General features: G+C 34.3%; 1 protein-coding gene across 11 annotated transcripts in view; it reads right to left on the bottom strand.

Annotated features, from left to right (window-relative positions):
- The window catches only part of OSBPL8 (oxysterol binding protein like 8), a 160,047-nt gene that overhangs the window by 19,857 nt on the left and 118,955 nt on the right, over positions 1-21,235 (bottom strand). For all 11 annotated transcript variants that reach the window (XM_045069086.1, XM_045069089.1, XM_013056023.2 and 8 more), the window contains 10 exons: positions 19,379-19,456; positions 17,571-17,672; positions 15,127-15,330; positions 13,189-13,273; positions 10,897-11,068; positions 7,729-7,966; positions 6,948-7,132; positions 4,039-4,120; positions 3,421-3,519; positions 1,504-1,600 (listed from right to left, as the gene is read on the bottom strand). In XM_045069086.1, the coding sequence (XP_044925021.1) occupies positions 1,504-1,600; positions 3,421-3,519; positions 4,039-4,120; positions 6,948-7,132; positions 7,729-7,966; positions 10,897-11,068; positions 13,189-13,273; positions 15,127-15,330; positions 17,571-17,672; positions 19,379-19,456 (1,342 nt within the window). The remainder of the gene's footprint in view (positions 1-1,503; positions 1,601-3,420; positions 3,520-4,038; positions 4,121-6,947; positions 7,133-7,728; positions 7,967-10,896; positions 11,069-13,188; positions 13,274-15,126; positions 15,331-17,570; positions 17,673-19,378; positions 19,457-21,235) is intronic.

The following is a 21,235-nucleotide window of genomic DNA, read 5'->3' as shown; positions in this document are numbered from 1 at the left end:
ATATGTGACCTACTCTGATATTTCATTAGTCTTGGCAATTGTATATAGTCATGCAACCATCATCACACAATTATGATAGAGAACTTTGCCATCACCCCAAAAAGCTCCCCCTTGCTTCTCAGTAGTCAATCCTTTCTTCCAGTCCCAGGAAACCAATGGTTTGGTTTTTGTCACTGTAGTTTTACCTATTCTAGAATTTATACAGATGGTATCATAGAATATGCAGTTTATTGTGTTTGACTTCTTTTACACAGCAAAATGTTTTTCACATTCATCCATGTTGTTGTATCAACATTTCATACCACTGTAACAATTTTCAAAATCTAATATATGAACACAGTGTAACTATGTTCTTAAATCTTTAATTTTCCTCAGCAATGCTTCGTAGTTTTTCAGTGTTTACAAGTTTTACACATTTTTTATTTCTAAATATTTTATTTTTCCACATACTATTGTAATTGAAGATATTTTTTAAACTTCATTCTGTGTTCATTTTTAATATATAGAAATACAACTGGCTTTTGTATTTTGACCTTGTATCCACCAACCTTATTAAATTCATTTATCAGTTCTAGTAATTTTTTGTATATTCCTGAGGCTGCGTTGGCTATGACTTCTAATACAATTTTGTACAGAAGTAGTGAGAGTGAACATTTTTGCCTTGTACCTGATCTTAACTAAAAATTACTTAGTTTTCACCTTAAGAGTATGAAATTGGCTATATATTTTTCACAGATATCTTTAATCCTAGTTTGTTGAGGGCTTTTATCATAAATGAGTGTTGAAAGTTGTCAAAAGCTTTTTCTGCATTTTAAAAAATGATATGGTTTTCCTTCATTCAATTAATATGAACTACACTGATTTTCAATGTTATACCAACATTGTACCTCCAAGAGAAACTCCCCTTGATAATCTGATCATGATACATATCTTTTTAACATATCCTTTTATATGTGTGTGTACCTCCCTTTATATATACTGATTTGTTACTAATTTGGTAAAGATTTTTACATATACATTCATGAGAGACGATGATCTATAGTTTCTTTGTACTATATGGTCTTGGGATTAGGATATAATGTAGGTCTCATAAAATGAGTTGAGAAATGTTTCTTTTTTCTGTAAAATGTTCAGTGGTTTTGTTTTTTGGAGTTTTTTTGGTATTATTTTTCTTTAAATATCTAGAAGAACTTAAGACATCTGAAATTGGAGTCTATGTTTGTTTTCTTTTTTTATTTTATTTTTTTCAAGATTTTTATTTATTTACTGGATAGAGAGACACAGTGAGAGAGGCAATACAAGCAGGGGGAATGGGAGAGGGAAAAGCAGGCTTCCTGCCAAGCAGGGAGCCCTATGCAGGGCTCGATCCCAGGACACTGGGATCATGACCTGAGCCGAATGAAGGCAGACGCCCAATGACTACGCCAGCCAGGTGCCCTCTGTTTTGTTTTTTTAAATACTACCTTCCAGAAAAGGGTGCAAACTGAGACAAGGAGAACTCACCATAGAACTTAGACTTAGCCAGGATACTACCACTAAGGCAAAATCCATCCTTTCGGTTACTAACATAAAAGGCAGATATCGGTGGATGATGGGACACCTATTGAACACAGGAAAAAATGTAAATATAATAACATAAGCATATTATTGTGTTATTATCAAAAGCTTAAAAGTATACTCTAATAAGAAGCAGTATTTGTTAAGTGGTAAAATTAAACGTTGGTGACTACAGTAACCAGCCTCCAAGGTATCTCCCAAGGAAACTACTTCGTGGTATTCACACCATTAGGTGGACTCCTTTTACACTGTACCAAAGTTACTTTGTGTAAAAGTGACATACGTCACTTCTGAAATTAAGTTATAATACACGATCCATTTGGTCTCTCGCTCTTTCAGATTATTAGCTCTGAGAAGCCAGCTTCCATGTTGTGAACAATCCCATGGAGAAACCTATGTGGAAAGGAACTGAATGTTCTTGTTAAAAGACATGTGATGAGCTTGGAAGTGAAATCTTCCAACTCAGGTAAGTCTTCAGATAATTACGAAGCTGGCTGACACCTTCACTGCACTCTCATGAGAGACCCTGAGCCAGAACTATCCAGTTAAGCAGCTCTCAGATTCCTAAACTTCATTATAGAAGCTAATAAATGTTTGTTGTTTTAAGCCATTAAGTTTTGGCAGTCATTGATTATATAAGCAATGGATAACTAATATAGTGGCTCCTCTTCAAAGGGATTACAAAATAGGCAACAGGAAACAAAAGCTTTGACAAATATGTTACTTTAGTAATCTAAGACACACACACACATCCCCCTTATGTTTTCTGAAATTAGTCAAAGCTAAAGTCAAACTCTTCTCAAGCTTCTCAATTTAGTGAGGAATTATAGTAAAATAAAATGCAAGGTGATATAACAATTTTTATAAAATTAATACACAGATAAAATGTCTCCACTTGAGAGGTATATCAAAATCTCTAGGGAAGAGGAAGGTTTTTCATATGACACATAATCCTCATCCTTCTTACACTCTAGGTGAGAATAATTACAGTAAGGAGTCATTGTTATTGAGAAAAAAATGTGGTATTACTCAGGACCAGGGGCAAAGGAGGATGAGGGTAAAAGATTGAGAATCATGAATATAAATGTGTGTAAGTCTAAATTAATGAAAGATTAAAACTAAGAAATATTTCTGACTGCCTACTATGCATACAACAAAAAGAGAGGTTTATAGAGAGGGTATTCCTTCAAGGAGCTGACAATTCAATTAGGAAGTAAACAGTCTGTAAAAAGTTAAACAGTGCGTTAAAAATAACAGCTTAATGGATAATCACAAAAAATAATACAAAAGATTGAGAAGCTAGAAATCACTGGGAGATGCAGTCACTGGGATCATGAAAGAGGAGTGGGTCAGGGTTGGTTTAGATGGAGAACAGCTGAGAAAAAATACTGGAATGGAAGAATTAAATTATAAAATAATGAGACAAAAAAGTACAAGATCAGGCTATCTAATTATGAATGCAGAGGTCTGATTACTATAGAGGATTCAGAAAGGCATCTAATTTGAGATTAATTTAGAAAGATATGGAAGACCTTGAACGCCAGAGAAATGGGTGTAAATATGATTTAGGAACTAGGAAACCACTGGACAATTTTGGTCATAAAGGAAACAAAATCTGGTTGTGGGTAGGGGGAGGCACAAAAAAACAAGCTTTTTTTTGGTCACAGGATTCCATGACCGTAATAGTAATACTTACAAATATGATATTTAGTAGTATTCAGTACTAAAAGGTTTAATGCTTAATTAAATGTTCACTAGTAAGAAAGATTAAGCAACAGTGAATTTACTGAGCTAATATTCTTTATTAAAATATTCCAATAACTTCTAAACCAGTTTTGTTTCTGTAACATGCACTTCTAATACCTGTTCAGCAATATAAAAAGTTTTGCTGTTTGTTCTAGGATGAATCCACAAACAACGGAAAGTTTCACCAAGTATAGGATTGTAAGGTTTCTTCAGTCCCTGGTAAAAAAAAAAAAAAAAGAAAAAAAAGAAAAGAAAAGAAAAGAAAATACAAGTTTCAAAATACAAATCTGAAAGATTCAAAATAGTTTAAACTAGTCAAAATGGATTTAGCGATATCATGTAGGATTTATCCATATGAAATTTCACAGTAGAGGGGCGCCTGGGTGGCTCAGTGGGTTAAAGCCTCTGCCATAGGCTCAGGTCATGATCAAGCCCCGTGTTGAGCTCTCTGCTCAGCGGGGAGCCTGCTTCCCTTCCTCTTTCTTTGCCTGCCTCTCTGCCTACTTGTGATCTCTGTCAAATAAATAAAATCTTAAAAAAAAAATTTTAAATTTCACAGTAGAGACATAAAAAAATGAAATAAAATGAAATCACTTCAATCCACAATATAGGTCTAAATGATCAAGTAGTTTGCAATTTTGCTGACTCAAGAGGCCTTGTAATGTTTATCAATAAATAAAGATAACATAATAAAGAGCTCATATAAGGTTAAAGAAAATAAAATACAAACATTACCTTTGGCTTTTTATAGAATCCTGACAAATACCATTTCACTACTTTCTTCAAACGGAAATAAGGATTTTCTTCAAGAGCAGCCCTAAAAAACCAAAATGGTATACATTAAACTTTCACAAAATATATCACAAATTCTCCCTTCTACTTATCAAGTAAACAACCGAGTATGAGATATGACTGGAAAACCCAAGTCATATTTAAAAGAGATAGTAAAAACAAACATGTACATCAGTCTTTAAGAATAACTTTTCATAGTCTGGTTGCTTTTCTTCCCATTTTTCCTATTGTGTGATATACTGCCCAGGTCTTTGCTCAAGCAGTTTTTGGAAACTCTCCAAACCAAGGTTTTTCAAGTGGGTTCATAGAGCCCTAGATGTTGCTAGGAGTTCTGTGAAAAATTATGATTAAAAAAATAAATAAAAATAAACACATTTGAGATTCAAGGACTGCATGATTCCTAGCATTTACAACGATGGGGCCAAGCAGTCTCATTAACAGTTTCATTAGAGGTGTTCAGCTCCCTACTTGATTTAGTTTGTTCTCAGTAACTAATGTTAGTTAGAGGAGATCAGTAACTGGTGAGTGCCATCCTACATGAAGGGAGGACGACAGGCTGATATTAATCTCTCCCATGAAAAATGCTCCATTAAGAAAAGGATTGTATGTTTTTTTAGTTCCTAGTACAAAATACAGAAGTTTCATATTACAAATATGGAAGTTTTAAGATAACTGAGTCAATCAAAAAGGATTTAACTTATTCTTAGTGATTTTCCAGTGAATAATATCTATCAGTGTAGCAGATAATCAAAGAACAATTTTCATTTTAAAGAAGAAATTTTTAGAAGCCATTACTCAGCTACCCTCCTTGCCCTTTTGCTATTGCTATAAACACTGCAGAACACTGATCATGTATGCCACAAGTGAATTCTACTGAGTTTTCATACATACACAACATATAATATATATGAATAATAATTATAATTTAACTATTTATTAGCAAATAGAATTATATAGCCAGAACACTTTTTAAGTGAAAGAAAAGGTAGCAAACCACACACATTTCTTTGGACCTTGCTTTTTCCACACACGTATAATCCTAATGATCCCTCCAAATCAGGTTACAGACTTCTTATGTATAAAAGTATCATACAATATTTAACCACCTCAACTATGGCTGAATACCTGAGTTATCAAATCTTTTACTATTACTAGCCTTGCTGCAACAATCTTGCATATATGTCATTTTGAATATGCAGAGAGGTATATCTGTAGGAGTTATTACCAGAAGCAGGATTACTGTATCAAAGGACTGAATGAAACTATAATTCTGATAAATATTGCCGGATTCCCATCAAAAGCACTGTGCTAGTTTTTATCAGGCAGCAGAAGAGTACAAGTGCCCATTGCCCCACAAAGCCTTGGCAATGGTGTGTGTAGCCAGAACAATTTGGGAAATGGGCTTCTCGCAAGAAGATCTTACTGTGATTTATAGGAACTTGCCTCATACTCTGAGAGAAATGAACTTCTAGACGGATAAAAGAACTATAATAAGATGTAAAGCACAACCTGTGTATAAAAGCTTTTGGATTTTAGTCACTGTGATGGATAAAAAATAATAGCTCATAATTTGAACCTGCAGTTTTCTTATTTTGAGCGAGATGTTTAAAGACCGTTTGTATTCATTTTCAAACTCTGGTCATTTCCTCCACTCCTTTTTCTATTAGGTTGCTGATCATCTCATTAAATTCCTAAGAGCCCTTTTTATTTTAGGGAGATTAACACTTTGGGTGTGCCTTAATTTGCAAAAATCTCCCAGTTTCTCAATTATCTTTTGATTTAGCTTATGATTTTTTTTTTGCAATGTTCATTATTGTAACTGGTAGACTAATAATGTAATTACTAAACTGAATACAGATATTGATGCAGAATCTAAAAATCAGGTCATAGTACCAGATCTCTATATCCTAGAAAACACAGTGTCTTGAATAGCTGGAATGGGGGCAGCATGCAAAACTTGGAAAGGTATGCATAAAGTTGATGTCTTTCACTGGTTCTCCAGGAAACTGCTAGGAAAGGGGTGGCTCTTCCTCCACCTTCTTTATGCCTGCCTTCCTCAAAATTTTACCCAGGATCAGCTGGCAGAAAGAAAAGCAAAGATGGAAGTGGGGATTTATATCATGAGCCAGCAACTGGCCTGGTTGTGGTAAGCTGCACATGCCTCATGAGCACGTAGAGAAGATACGTGTTAACAAAAGTACAAGCCCCAGGATGGGACCTGAACAAGAGCTTAGTCGACCCAGGCAGGGGTGGGGGAAGAGGAACATAAGGAATCCCAATCACCTCTTCCTATGTTAGGACAGTGAACAGGTCAGGGAACCTGAGAAAGCAGTGCTGTTTAAAAAGGGGGTGGAGGGCACCTAGGTGGCTCAGTGGGTTAAAGCCTCCACCTTTGGCTCAGGTCATGATCTCCGGGTCTTGGGATCAAGCCCCGCATTGGGCTCTCTGCTCAGGAGGGAATCTGCTTCCCCCTCTCTCTGCCTGCCTCTCTGCCTACTTGTGATCTCTCTCTGTGTGTCAAATAAATAAATAAAATCTTTAAAAAAGGAAGGAAGCAAGCAGTGCGCTGTTGGTAAAGGGGTAGACTCTGTCTTCCTCAAGCATGTTGTCTTCCAATGAGACTTCATAAATGGAAACATTGTAGCAAAGTATTAAATACTTACTTAGGTCAACTGTAGAAATGATGAAGAGAGTGAAGAGTGATATCTCATAAGAGATGGATTTTGGTAAGACATAATCACTGTACTTATAGACTTCTGAAAAATCTCTTAAAACCATGAAGTGTCTTCTGCTTTTAAAAAATCTACAAAATATCTACAAAAAAAGTCTAAAAAAAGTAAGAATCTACTTACTCAGACAGGAAATCTGCATGATAGTAGTAATCTGAAAGTTTATCCAGGAAAGAACGAGGTTCCAAAATAAATGTAGGTAGAACCACCCTGGACAGGTCCATGCCAGGACGGACTTGTTTCAGCAGGGTCCAGATAAGGCTTTTGTTTTCTTCAGACACAGTTTCTGTTTGAGAAGCCTCACCTGCCTTTAGCAATTAACAAAAAATACTGAAATATTATATTTATTTCAGGCATTTTAGATATGTAGATATGACATTTGATGTTGAAATCTGAATATGCTATAGAACTATTTCAAGCATTCTTAACATGAGTGGAAATAACTCATAAGGTAGTAAGACTATAGCTATAAAATTTAAGTAAAAATAGTAGTTGTTAATAGACATCACAGGGAAGGATATACACAAAGAATTCATTACATGCTATTATTTTATACTGTACTTACTTCTACGCACTAGCAATAACAAGAAAGTTGTAAGCTCACGTATCTTTGCAATTTACATTGTACCTGGCAATGACATCAAGCAGTACTATTCTATTTCAAAAAAAAACTGAAGAAAATGTAAACTTTATATTTAATAGAATATATTGGTACTTGTGAGAGTATATATATTTGTTTATAAATTCTGATATATTTCATATGTATGCAATTTTAAAAATAAAATAGGTATCATACAAATATTTTCTTTCAAAAAATAAGCACTAGGTCAAAGAAATGTCTTCAATTTCACTTGGAAGTTCCCAAGAATTAGAAAAACAAAATTTATGAAAATCAGATTTTTACCTCTCCTAGTTCTTCATGGCTCTGTTCAGTGTAGGTAGTCTCCTTTAAAGGCTCAATGGGCTCAGGTTCGATATAAGAGTCATCTTGCCTTTCTGATGTATCTGTGTCACTTTCTTCACTTTTTCCCATCACCTCATTATCAGACTCATCATGCTCTTGATCATTTTCTTTATCGGATTTATCAGAGTACATATCTTGGTCCTTAAAATGTTGCCGTTCAATTTCACTATCATTTAACCTTGAGGGAAGGATTAGGAGGAAGAATAAAGGAGATTAAGAATATATAATTTATAAATCAGATGATCTGAAACATTTATTAAGACTTTAAGTGTCAGGCACTGTTATGTGGTTTACACAACTTTACTCCGTTAACCCTCAAAAATAAGCCTATAAGTATTATTATTATTCTTACCTTACAGATTAGTAAATAAAGGCATAGAAAAATTAAATAAAAACCTGGGAAATATTAAAAGAGAATACTCTGAGTTCTCTGTCTCTTTAACACTTAGGGCTAAAAGCTTCAAAAAGCAAAATTTTAGACTTTCCCTTGTTATATTTTTTTCTTAGTTTTATAAACATCCTCACTTGAATCAACTTCACTATCATTTCTGGTCTAAAGAAAAACTTCAAGTCAACGTCATCAGATTCTCAAGTGAGCTCAAATGAATTATGACTTTCCCTCTATAAAGGTCTCTCCAAAGTCACTCAAAATAAGTGAAAATATAAAAGTAATCCTCTCTCTTTAATACTTGACTCATAGGCTTAATCTTGAAAAAAAAGCTCAGGAAGAATTGCTAATGGAAATTTTGGTTTATAGAAATAAACCTATACTAAAATTGATTAAGTTGCTATACCCAATCCTATTCTTACTTACAGTGATTAGGATTAATAATTTGTTCAGAAAGGAATTTTTTAAAAAACCCCTCACTTCCAGAATAAAAAAAATGTAAAAATTTTTCCCCAAAATATTCATTTGTTTGGGTTTTAACAAAAGATACTTAAAAAAAAAAAAAGAAGATTTTATTTATTTATTTATTTATTAGAGAGAGAGAGAGAGTGGGGGCAGGGGCAGAAGGAGAGAAAAAGAGAATCTCAAGCAGACTCTGTTCTAAGCACAGAGCCAGGTGTAGGGCTGGTCCCACAAGAGTTGCATGCTTAATAGAACAAGCCACCCTGGCTCCCCTAACCAAAGAATTTCTAATAAAAATTCATTTTTATAGTACTAATTTTCTTTTGTTCCCTTTATAATCATGTATTTAAAAAATGTAGTCTCAAATTCTGTCCCTATTTTCTTACCACCTACTCTCTCCTTGATTTTCATGGTCTGGATTTCACTCCCCTGAATCCACTGAATCTGTTCCCTTAAAGGTCACTAACAATGGCTTAGTTGACAAATCCAATGGCCTTGTCTTATCTTCATCTTCTGTGACTTCTCTGTGATTTTTGATGATTATTTTCCTTGAAGTGGTCTTAGTGCTTGGGTTGCATGTAACTTGGTTTGACTCTTTGAGCTCTCTGATCCCTCTTAGTTCGTTCCATCCTTAAGATATTTTATTCTTCCTTGGCCCTTTTATTTTTTCTATCCTTTCTCTCCTTCGCAAGCTTGCAATTTCAAGCCTTCACCATCATTTCAATTTGATTTTCAAACCCATGCATGCATAAATAAGCTTCAGGCCCATGTTTTTAAATGCTTGGCTGATATAATCTATATATCCTGGGATCAATGCGTCCTCAGCATGTCCAATATTTAACACATTATCATCTCCCAACACAGTCTTTTTTAAAAATTTTTACCATCATCTTACCAGTCATTCAGGCTTAAAACTTGTGATATTTAACTTCACCCACTCCCTGTCCCCTACATCCAAGCAGACTATACATCTCAGGGAGGCCTCCATTCCCCCATTCTCTGCATCCTCAGCTCTTAGCTCATGTTCTGCCATACAGCCAAATGAACAAATAGCTATGTTGACTCTACCTTTGTAAAAATCTGTTTCCTGATTCCCTAGCTGAATGTTAGCTTCCTATCCTCTAAATTCTCCTGATCCTGTAACACCCTGAAGCATCCCTCCCCTTTGGTTATTTATATCATTCAGTTGCCTGGCAATTTTTAGGTTTCAAACAAATCAAAACAAACAAAAACTCTCTTCAGGATCACACAACTAGTAAAAAGTATTGTACTGGATTCAAATTTAGGTCATATCTGATCTCCCTATTTATAATGCAATGAATAATATAAAAGGTATGTATAATGTCTTATACAGAAAAGAGGCTCAAAAAATTTCAATGAATAAATATGTGAAGAAGATGATGTTTTAAGATTCCAAAATAATAGCACTTAAAAATCACCTGGGATTAAAAAAAAAAAAAAAAAGGGCTATTTATAGCTGAAGAGCTTTGAGGGAAAAATCTTGGGAAGAAGCCCCAACATTCATTCATTCATTCCTAACTTTGAGGAAAGTCACCTCAATGCTGATGAGAATAAGTAGTTTCAGAACAGAAGTTGAGTACTGGGACAAGGGAGGAGAAGGGAAATCTAATTTTTTTCCTACAAAGCAACAAGCTGTGTGAACATCAAACTAAGTATTTGTTAGGTTCCACAGGGAAATATTTTTTTTAGTATTAACTACAATGACTATCTCAGAGGATAAAACAAAAAAAGGATACAGTTCTAACTTGAAAACACTTAAAATAGGAGAATTCCACAAAAACCAGATAGAATAAGTGCCATTATCAAAAAAATTAAAAAGTGTTACAGAATAGCTATAGAAGATTATATATAAGATTATACCTTACTGTCATGAAGCAATAAAGGCTTTGCATTTGATGTAATATTTGAGATTGGTCTTGAAGAAAAGAATTATTACAGGAAAAAAGAGCAAGGAGGACTTAAAAACATTGTTAATGGAGGGAACACCATGTACAAAGACATGGTATATATTTGGGAAAGAAATTAATGTGAATTAATTCACATTAGCTGAAATCAAGGAAATAACTTTCTGTACCTTATAACAGCAATTAAAAAGATTTCAAACCAGCCCTGAAGCCATATAATGGGAAGAAAACAGACAAGTTCAATTTCAGATACACTATAAAAATTCTAGGCCAACCAACTAACCTAGTGAACAACATAGTCCCTCATAAAAATTAGTGACAGAAGCTACTCACTGAAAGTTGTCACCACTGTGGAGATTGTTAGCACGTAATAAGCCATACAAAGTCACATGTGTACTCTCTGATGAAATGCTCAGGTCATGTTCCTTTCCTTCCCTGATCATTGTACGTTTAAGAAGACTAGAACATTTCAAAGCCAACTCCAAAGCATCCATCCAGCACCTTCCTAGAAGAACACAGATTCATATGCAGTGTAGATCAAGAAACTATAAAAACCAGTAGCCATCTTAATTTAACACTGTTAACCTTTAAGAATACTATTATTTCTTTGAGAAATGTGAACTGGCAAAGTTAATTTGAATATAAAATCTTGCAAGGATTATTTTAATAAGTTTTTTTTTTTAACATATAATGTATTATTTGTTTTAGGGATACAGGTCTGTGAATCATCAGTCTTAGACAATTCACAGCACTTACCATAGCATATATCCTCCCCAATGTTAACAAGTGCTTTTTACAGACAAAGCATCTAGTAACCACTGGTAAATGAACAGCATATAGGATGCATTAGAAAGTACACCTAATCTTGGGGCGCCTGGGTGGCTCAGAGGGTTAAAGCCTCTGCCTTTGGCTCAGGTCATGATCCCAGAGTCCTGGGATCGAGTCCCACATCGGGCTCTCTGCTCAGCAGGGAGCCTGCTTCCTTCTCTCTCTCTCTGCCTGCCTCTCTGCCTACTTGTGATCTCTGTCTATCAAATAAATAAATAAAATCTTAAAAAAAAGAAGTACACCTAATCTAAAATAAATGTACTTTATTTTTAAAATCTTAGAACAGTAACAGGTAGTATAATTTGCAACTACCAAAGGCGGCACATAAAATATACTGAAGACATTAGGTTTCTAATAAACAAACTTACCAAAATGATGTTTTGTTGTTGATAAAAGGTCTATCCCCAGGTTTACCATCCATTCTACTTACATGTATGAAAATTTCTGAGTCATGGAAATGCCTATACAGTATTGTCATGAACTGCGGTATTAGTAGAAACACTAATAACCTAATTTTTAAAATTAAAATTTATTTATTTATTTTTGAAAATATTTTATTTATTTATTTGATAGAGAGAGAGAGAGATCACAAGTAGGCAGAGAGACAGGCAGAGAGAGGAAGGGAAGCAGGCTCCCTGCCGAGCAGAGAGCCCGATGTGGGGCTCGATCCCAGAACCCTGGGATCATGACCTGAGCCGAAGGCAGAGGCTTTAACCCACTAAGCCACCCAGGCGCCCCTAAAATTAAAATTTAGAACTGTATTAGCAAAACAAAAAACCTGTTAGTTGCTATTAAAAATGTATATATATGTTTTAATATGTGCTGGAAATATCAATCACGTAAAACACTTTTCCTAATGTAAGCTTGTGCATATGGTATTTTAATTTTAAAAATCATCATCAGGTAAAGTAAACTTTGAAAACTTACAAGATTTTCTAGGCTAAGCTAAATTATGAAACATTAAAGTGAGGAAGAAATCCATTATCAATTATTAAGGTTTAAAGTTAGCTTTGCTATAACGTAAGTTTTATTCTCTCCATATTGTCTTAAGAATTAAGTATTAAGTTACTAGGCACAGAACAAAGTTTGTACTTGAATCTCTTACATAAAAAAACTCAAAACAGTGTATATGTGTTATAATGTTAATTTAAAAAATTTTATTTATTTATTTGACACAGAGAGAGTACAAGCAAGGGGACTGGCAGGCTGGGGGAGAGGGAGAAACAGACTCCTTGCTGAGCAGGGAGCCCAACGTGGGGTTTGATCCCAGGACCCTGACATCATGATCTAAGCCGAAGGCAGATGCTTAACTGACTGAGCCACCCAGGTACACATGAATGTTAATTTTTTTAAAATTTTTTTAAAAGATTCAATCTCCCAGTCAAGCTAGAACAGTTGGACGCTCAACCAACTGAGCTACCCAGGCATCCCATAAATACTAATTTTTATAATAAAATACAAATAGTATATTTAATATACCTCTAAAATTATAAAACTTAATGAGTTACCAAGAAGAACACTAACAAAGTCAAAAGGTGTTAATACATCAATGGAGGATGAAGAAAACTTCAGGTTGCCCATTTGTCACTTGATTTTACAATGCTTCCTTCCTATCAGATTTCTCTGTTTGCCTATAAGGTTAATGATATTTTAGTATCGTAAGCAATTTATCACTATAATACCTCTGCTGAAATACCATACTAAAGCGATTAACCCCAAAGGAAAATACACAGTGGCATATAAAATAAACCCTTAAAAATCAGGACCCAAATCAAATCCATCAAAATCTGTATTTACCATCTGACTCTGAAGTAGCTCGTATGATCAGGTAACTGCTAGGTAAGGGCTGAGTTATAGATCCAACTGCTTCACCTTTTGGACCCTTAAAACAAAATAAAATAAACAGTATACAGTAGGTATTATGAAATCTCAACTTGATATTATCCATTATTACCTGTAACAATCTAAGATAGGTATGGGTTATAACCTAAAAGCAAACAAGCTTAATCCCATGCTTAAGAAAGCAGATGGTAAGTATTAAGAAAAGTTCTCCTCTTTCAAAAAATATTCTTCCTTACCAGAAAACTGAATAACTTATAGCTAACTTATTCATGGAGTAAAGAGAAACCTGCAATTTATTATACTAGACCAAACTTCAATTTAAAAGAGAAATTTCCATCCCACAGATACTACTAAGATAAATAATATTAAATTTCTAGAGACCTAAAAAAAAAAGCTGGAAATATAATTTATAAGAAAAAAAAAGAATTTTGACTAGATCTAGGGAAAAAAATCTCCATTTCACAACGACTTATAAAATTGTTATAAAATAACAATGAAAAAAGCTAATTTTATTTTTCCAGAAAGAAATGAATTTTGTTATTGCTGTTTTTTGGCCAGGGTTATTTGTTTTAGGAGTATACAGCACCAAGAACTCTATAGTAATTAGTATCACTAAGGCTAACCTCAGATGAACCCAGTTCTTCCCTGGAAAGAAAATCTGAGGATAGAATAGTATAATTTTGACAGACAAATCATAATTTTAAGCTGTAAGATAAAAGAATAAAATGAATTTGAGAAGCATAAACATAAAGAAGATATATATTCAAAATGAAAAAAACAAAAAAATAAAAAGTCAGTATAATTTTAAGAAGTCCTGTTATACCACTTGGTTATTTTCAAATAGCTTTATATTTTATAGGCCAGCTCCTAGAACCAGCAGAGAGTAGGATCCAGTCACACTGCTTGGGTTTTGAGCTTGGTTCCATGCTAGAAAAATTACTTAAATAACCTATTTAGGCCTCAATCTCTTTACATGGGTAACAGAGAAAATTACAACATGCTTAGGTATGAGAATTTTTAAGAGTCCACAAAAGTGCTTAAGAGTTCCTTATACAAAGTAAGAACTGATAAATATTACTTCTACCTTATCATAGGATAATGACTTTAAAGCTGTTTAAACCATGTCCTAAGCATATTTTGCTTGTGGAAATGTTCTGATGATCATCTAATGGACAAATTTCCCTCCCTCCCAACAATAGTGAGAATTCAATAAATTTGACATTAAAAATATTTTTTAATAATTTAAAAATTCATTATAACTCTTACAATCCCTAAAAGTAGTAGTGAAGAATAAATACTGTGCATAAAAGGTTTTGAAAGTTATTTTTTTTTCACTTGAGAATGACATGATACATAATTAACAGACCTTCTTTGGGTTAAATTCTTTCCCTGTTGGAAATGCCTAATCCCGGAATGGAACTAACTCTCTAATCCTAAATTTAGTCCTGCTATGACTATAGGCTACTGAAATAAAGTTTAAAAGTCCAGATATTTTATAGGTGTATATATATATTGCCTAATTAAGCAAAACCAAGAAATATTTAAAAGCTGAAGTTACTTTTGTTTAACCCTAAGTCTCAATTAGGTGGCTTCCCCCAAACCCTTTATTTATGTAAAATTGACCTTTTTAGAAACTAAAACGGTTGCTTTGTCAAAATTTGAACTAAATCCATTTATTTTATTAGCATGTAGTGCATTTTTAAGTTAGATCATAAAGGAAAACAAAGCCTTTTGGTGTACACAGTTCATCGTGGGTAGAGATAAAAAGAGGAATAATGCATTTAAAAACAAGCAAATTTAGATGTCCTGGCAGAGGTCAGATTGATTTATCTCCATTTTGAAACTCACAGGTTATCATCTTTACCTTTTACTAGGTAACAAATGCTTACTTACCTTCACTGCCCAAATAGACTGCTCCAAAGGATGAAAAAGTTTGAAACAAAAGCCATCCTTTTTTGATGGACGTTCAATGATTTCACAGGCATTCAGAAGGACTGTTCCTACCCACTGACCATTTTTCTGGGTTTTATAAATCAGTAGCACACCGGGTTTCAAAACACACCACAACTTGGTCCAGCTCTTTAGAGTACCACGAATCTACAGAAAGATAAGTTTATTTAGGAAATAAAGCTCTTTTTCTTTTTGCTCTGCAATATAAAAACTCAGTAATAGCAAATAGGATGTTTTAATCTAAAATTTCCACAAAACATAACACTTTAGATTCAGTAGATTTTTTTTAAGCTACTAGATGGTAAGCTATTACCTGCACACAAAGGTAAAAATAGCATGGCTCCTGCCTCTGAGTAACTAAAAGCCTAGCCAGAGACTAGTTAAGAGTTTCAAAATAATGTCAAGTAGAATGGTTTTCCTAACCTTCCGGGCCAGCTTAGGAGCCATTAAAACACACTTTCCTAGTACCGAGATTCTCCTCTTATTAGCAGCTATTGTAACTTTATCTGTGAGAGTATAAGAAAATTCCACCTTTTTAAAAAAGATTTTTATTTATTTGTTAGAGAGAGAGAGAAGGAGAGTGTGTGCGCCTGTGCAAACAAGCAGGGGGAGCAGCAAGCAGAGTGTGAAGCAGGCTCCCAGCTTAGCAGGGAGCCCGAGGTGGGACTTGACCCCAGGACTATGGGATCATGACCTGAGTCCAAGGCAGCCACTTAACTGACTGAGCCACCCAGGCATCCCAAGATTATTCCACCTTTTAAGATCCCCCCCACCCAACACACACACTATATCAATAGTGCTGAAATCACTGCTAGCACAAACACCAGGCATTTATTCCCTAAATATTCAGAGTGGTAGGAAGAAGGAAGAACTCTCTTGCAACCCCTAAAATTACCTTCTCTAAATTACTTTGTTCTTAGTAATTACTTAAAGTAGGCCATTTAAGTTCTTGGGGGAATTTAAAAATACAGTTACCTGAATCTCTCCAGTCTCAAAATGTTCCTCATCCCAGGGTTTAATGTTATGTCAATAACAGGTCTATAACTGTTTCTCCTATCAATTCCTATTTCTGTCATCCATTAAAATGTTTCTATGCAAGTCACTGAATTCACAATACTGAAAAGCATGCTAATATATTTAGTATAAAAACTAGTAATTATCTTCATTTTTATTTACTGTAAAACATCTGCTCTCTCCACACACTGTTATGAATTATGAAATAAATATAGGACTCCCTAACCCTGAAATAGGCATACCACAGTAATTTGTAAAGAAGAAAAATTAGTAAGTGGGAGTTTTGAGCCAGGAATGAAGAAAAAAGAGAGTATCTTTGAGAAAAGTATGTGCTTATGTAAAAGAAATGAAAAGACAAGAAAAGCAAAACAGTTATCCTAAGATAACATTCTGGATCTGGGACATGTGACAATAGAACATGGATGGCAAATATAAAAATGAAGGTATGATTTAGAAAGTCAGGCAGGGGATGTGTTGGAGACTTCTAGGGGATTAGCTGTAGGAATCCAATGTCAGAAGACAAGAGAAAGAAGTTTAGCTCTGAAAACCCAAGTGAGACATGGAGCCTAAAGACTTCTAAGTAGAGTCAAAGTAAGTCAGAATGTGTTTTCAGCACAACACTGAAGAAAACCCTAGTTCTATCTGAACTAACAAGAAAACTATCATTAGGTTCCCGTTTTAATCAGAGAACTTCCACAAAAGATCTAACAATTTTATGTTGGAGGTTCAACCAACTCTTTGGGAGAGTGGAAAACTTTCAGGGCTGGGGTGATTTTTAGATTAAGGTCAGGTACTAAATTTCCTAGGAGTCAGAGTCTGAACAAGATCATTCTTAAACTCAGCATTAGTCTAAAAGATTCCAACTGAATATTCTTCAGGTAAGAATGAGAAGGAGGATAGTGGGGGAAAAAAAGGAAATAAAAGTAAGTGGAAATAACCAGAGGCCAAAATAAGGTATGGAAACATCAATATGCATGTTTTTCTAAAAATTAATCCTTTCCAAATGATGACTTTTACATTAACTTTATTTCATATCTTCTCAATAATGCATATACCAAGTCTACAATAATACTAAATGACAGTCTGAACAGCAAAATATTTCTTTAGACTGTATAATATCACACAAACTAAAAAGCCTTTTAAAAAGAACTGCTATCTATATTTATGTTATTTCAAGACAGACAACGTTAAGTTTCCTTCTCCCCATTAAGACTGGAACATAGAACCTCTGGGATACAATTAATAGGTTGCCAGTGATAAACAATCATCCCAGGAGTTGTTTTTGTCTTGAAGGCTTTAGGTGCACTCTGGGCTTTCCTATTCCAGTAGGTAAACATCCAGCAATTTGAATTCAAGCTTCAATGCAAACTGACCTTCAACCAATCAGCCATAACAATAACAGAAGGATCTGTGATTGTACTGAGTAACTCCTTTGTGGCTCTTTTCTTTTCTTCTCGGTAATTTTTCTTTTGCACCTATTTTACACAAATAATAGAAAAATTAAAAATTCATTAGAAATGGGCAATTTCTTTCCAAAATTTTTAGGTCTATAACATGTAGAATATAAGATTCTAAACCTGTTTTAGAATTCTAGCTTCTTAGGATAAAAAAAAAAAAACACTTTTTAAGAGCTGGTAGGAATTTTTATTTCATTTAGCTGTCTTTACTATACCCTATCCTATTCCAAGACCCAGAATTGACCACTATTAACAGTTCTGGAAAACACTATCTTTTCAGGTTTTTTCTATGTATATAATCTAAAGAAATACACAGCTTTCGTGGCTTTGTTTTTTTAAGCTTTTTTTTTTTTTTTAAAGTTCTCCTATTCAATATTTTTTGGAGCATCTCCATGCCTACCTCATTCATTTAATTGACACATAAGCTTCGTAGTATGAAAAAAACAGTAAGAGCTAATGTTTACTGGACACATTCTGCATACCAGTTTACTGTTCTAAGCACTTCACAAGTACCATCTCATTTAATCTTCACAATAACCCCAGAAACTAAGACAATTATTATCCTTATTTTACAGATGAGAAAACTGCGGCACAAACAGTAATTTGCCCAGGATCACACAGCTAGTAAGTCATGGAGGCACGACTCATCAAAGGCAGACTGGCTTTAAAGGACATGCTCTTAACCATCATACTAACTGCTTCTATAATTTTTCTTAAAGTTCTCTTACTGATGGAAATCCACTCTGTTATCAGTTTTTTCATATTACAAACAATGCTGCACTTGTTTTCAACTGGCAATTTTGTTTGCCTAATATGAAGATATGAGAAATAAATAATTAAGAAATCATAAAATGATATTAATTTATTCAAAATATCAAAATACGTTCATAAATTACCTCTCAGATAATCTGGGAAGGCTGCACTGGATTAATACAGTCTTATTATTACTTTGTTATTATATGGATGGGAGAAGAGTGGTGATAAACTATCAGTGATAATTTCTTTTAGCTATAAAACATTCCTAGTTGTACTTAATGACTATATACATCTAAAAAATTTTAAATAATTCTACAGCCAAAAAACTTCAAACTTTTAGTCTTTATTAATATGCATATCTGAATAACAGTTGATTTAATATGGGATTGTAAACACAAATGCATCCAGGATCAGATATAAGAAAAAAAGGGGTAAAATAGACCGTGCAGGGATCAGAGTCAAAGAGAAAGCATGTATTGCTGAAGATTCAGGATCTGTGGCCATACTGGAAGGCAAGCCCAAGGCCGTATTTCTTAAAGAGAGGTTGGAAAGCTGAACTTGTATTTGTAACCTCAAATTTTTAGAACATTGTATAGATTAAAATATATCTACCTGTGGGTCAAATTCAGCCCATAACCCTGCAGTTAGTAAACGTGAATTTCAAAAAGCACTAGAGCTTCCCATTACACGTTCTACAACACAGTGATGTGCCTAACTAGGTATAACTGTGCAGAGCTATCCAGTCCTCAGCCAAAGGCATGACCAGTTGAGGCCCGAGGCAGCCCTGGACAGTCATCAAGTAGCCTCCTCTGTTGACTCCAGTGTGCCATACAAATATTAACATTCTTTACGTGTGCCTGTCTGGATACTATTTTTCTTTCCTTAGGAGACACATATTTATCTTGTTAGCCCATTTTCAAAAGCACATGGAAAGCATAATGTTATTTATGAAATAACTGGAAACAAACCTTGAGGGATTCTTTTTTTGTGAGCTTGCTTGAAGCAGAACTATCCTTCTCTGAGCCATTATAAAGTTTAGATTCAGACTGAAATCACATAGAAATAAACAAAAGAGAAATCATAATCAAACCTTCACTTATTTTATACATACAGAATATAAAAATTAATGTTAAAGCTATGTTTGTGAATTCTTCCCATTTATTGCTGTGATTTAGGCTAAAATAAATTTTCAAATGTCAATTTTCTCTATATAGATAGCTAGCTTCAGTTTAAAAGTAATCCATGTTAAATCCACAAAAGCACAAAATAAACACTAATCGGGAATGCTTGGTTGGCTCAGTCAGAAAAGGATGCAATTCTTGATTTTGGGGCTGTGACTGCAAGCCTCATGTTGGATGTAGAGATTACTTAAACAAAAAAATAAATAAATAAAAACTTAAAAAAAAAAAAAACAACAAACCAACAAACCCTAATCAATAAATTAATCTACATGTGAGGTTAAATAAGACCATTGTTAATTTTTGCATTTCATTTTCCAGAATATTTCTAAGACACATATGCAATTATTTATTCTTTTTAGAACAAAAGTATCCAAAGTAACGTAATTTCTTAACAGTTAAAATATTCTAAATAAATGTACATTCTAGCAAGTTATGGCACACATTGCCCTACTGGTACTCATATATCATCAGAATTTAGTATTTAAACACCATCTAATTTGTAAATTTGTAGTGTTTAAAAACCAGTATTCCTAGTATCTACTTCTTTCTGCCTGTCCAGTGTCCCTAAAGTATTATTGTCTTAAACTTGTTTTCCGACTTTGCTTATACTTATTTTTATTTGATCTTCATAAGAACCTTGACAAATAGAGGCGCCTGGGTGGCTCAGTCAATTAAGCAGCTGATTGATTTTGGCTCAGGTTATGACCTCAGGGTGTGAGATGATCGAGACTCACATTGGGGTCGGCACTTAATGGAGTTCAGTCCTCTCTCTCCACCCCTCCCCATAGGTGCACTATTACTCTCTCTCCCTCTCTCAGATTAAGAAATCAATCTTGAATAGGCATAACAAGTGATTTTATCTCCATTTTAAAAATTGTGAAAGGGAGGTTCTACAGGTGATTTTCTAAACTAACAATAATGTTACAGGGACCAGAATGTAGGTCTCCTAATATAGCACTCTTTTGAAGAGACTACATTCAGAGTAAAAGAGCATAAATGTGAAAGTTGCTTTTGTAAATCTTAGACAATAAAATTAAACATGTTTAGTGTCATGTGTCCTATGATTTTCATTTTTATCTACTGTTTTATCTATTATTAGAGAAGAGGGTATTTAAAGTTCTTAGCATGACTCTTGGGGCCAAAAAAGTACATGGGGCTTGATCCAAATGGTGGCTTTCAAATGCTGAATGGTTACACCTGCAAAGCACTAGGTGTGATTATATATAACAAAATGCTGGGTATAAATTCCCTCACTCAATTTTAAGAGCCATGAAGGCAGGGACCATACTTATTCACCAATGGTACCTAGCTATCACCTGGGGAAAAGAAAGGGCTCACTAAATATCTGATGAATTAATAAAATAAAAACTAAACTAGCATTTGGAACTCATTTTTTTTTTTACCTCTCTGAAAAAACACCTCTGTTACTCGATACAAAATACGGGTTATTGGGGCATCTGGGTGGCTCAGTTAGTTAAGCGTCAGCCTTTGGCTCAGATCCCGGGGTCACGGAATTGAGCCCTACACCCGGCTCCTTGCTCAGCAGGAAGCCTGCTTCTCCCAATGCCTGCTCTGCCTGATGCTCCCCTTGCTTGTGCTTGCTTTCTCACTCTCTCTCTCTGACAAATAAATAAATAAAATCTT

The sequence above is a fragment of the Mustela putorius genome, unplaced genomic scaffold, assembly GCF_011764305.1.
Source record: "Mustela putorius furo isolate JIRA1106 unplaced genomic scaffold, ASM1176430v1.1 tig00003911_pilon_pilon_pilon, whole genome shotgun sequence".
In the NCBI taxonomy this organism is placed as follows: domain Eukaryota; kingdom Metazoa; phylum Chordata; class Mammalia; order Carnivora; family Mustelidae; genus Mustela; species Mustela putorius.
Note: the sequence above shows the minus strand (reverse complement) of the source record. Positions and strands in the feature narration are given on the sequence as shown.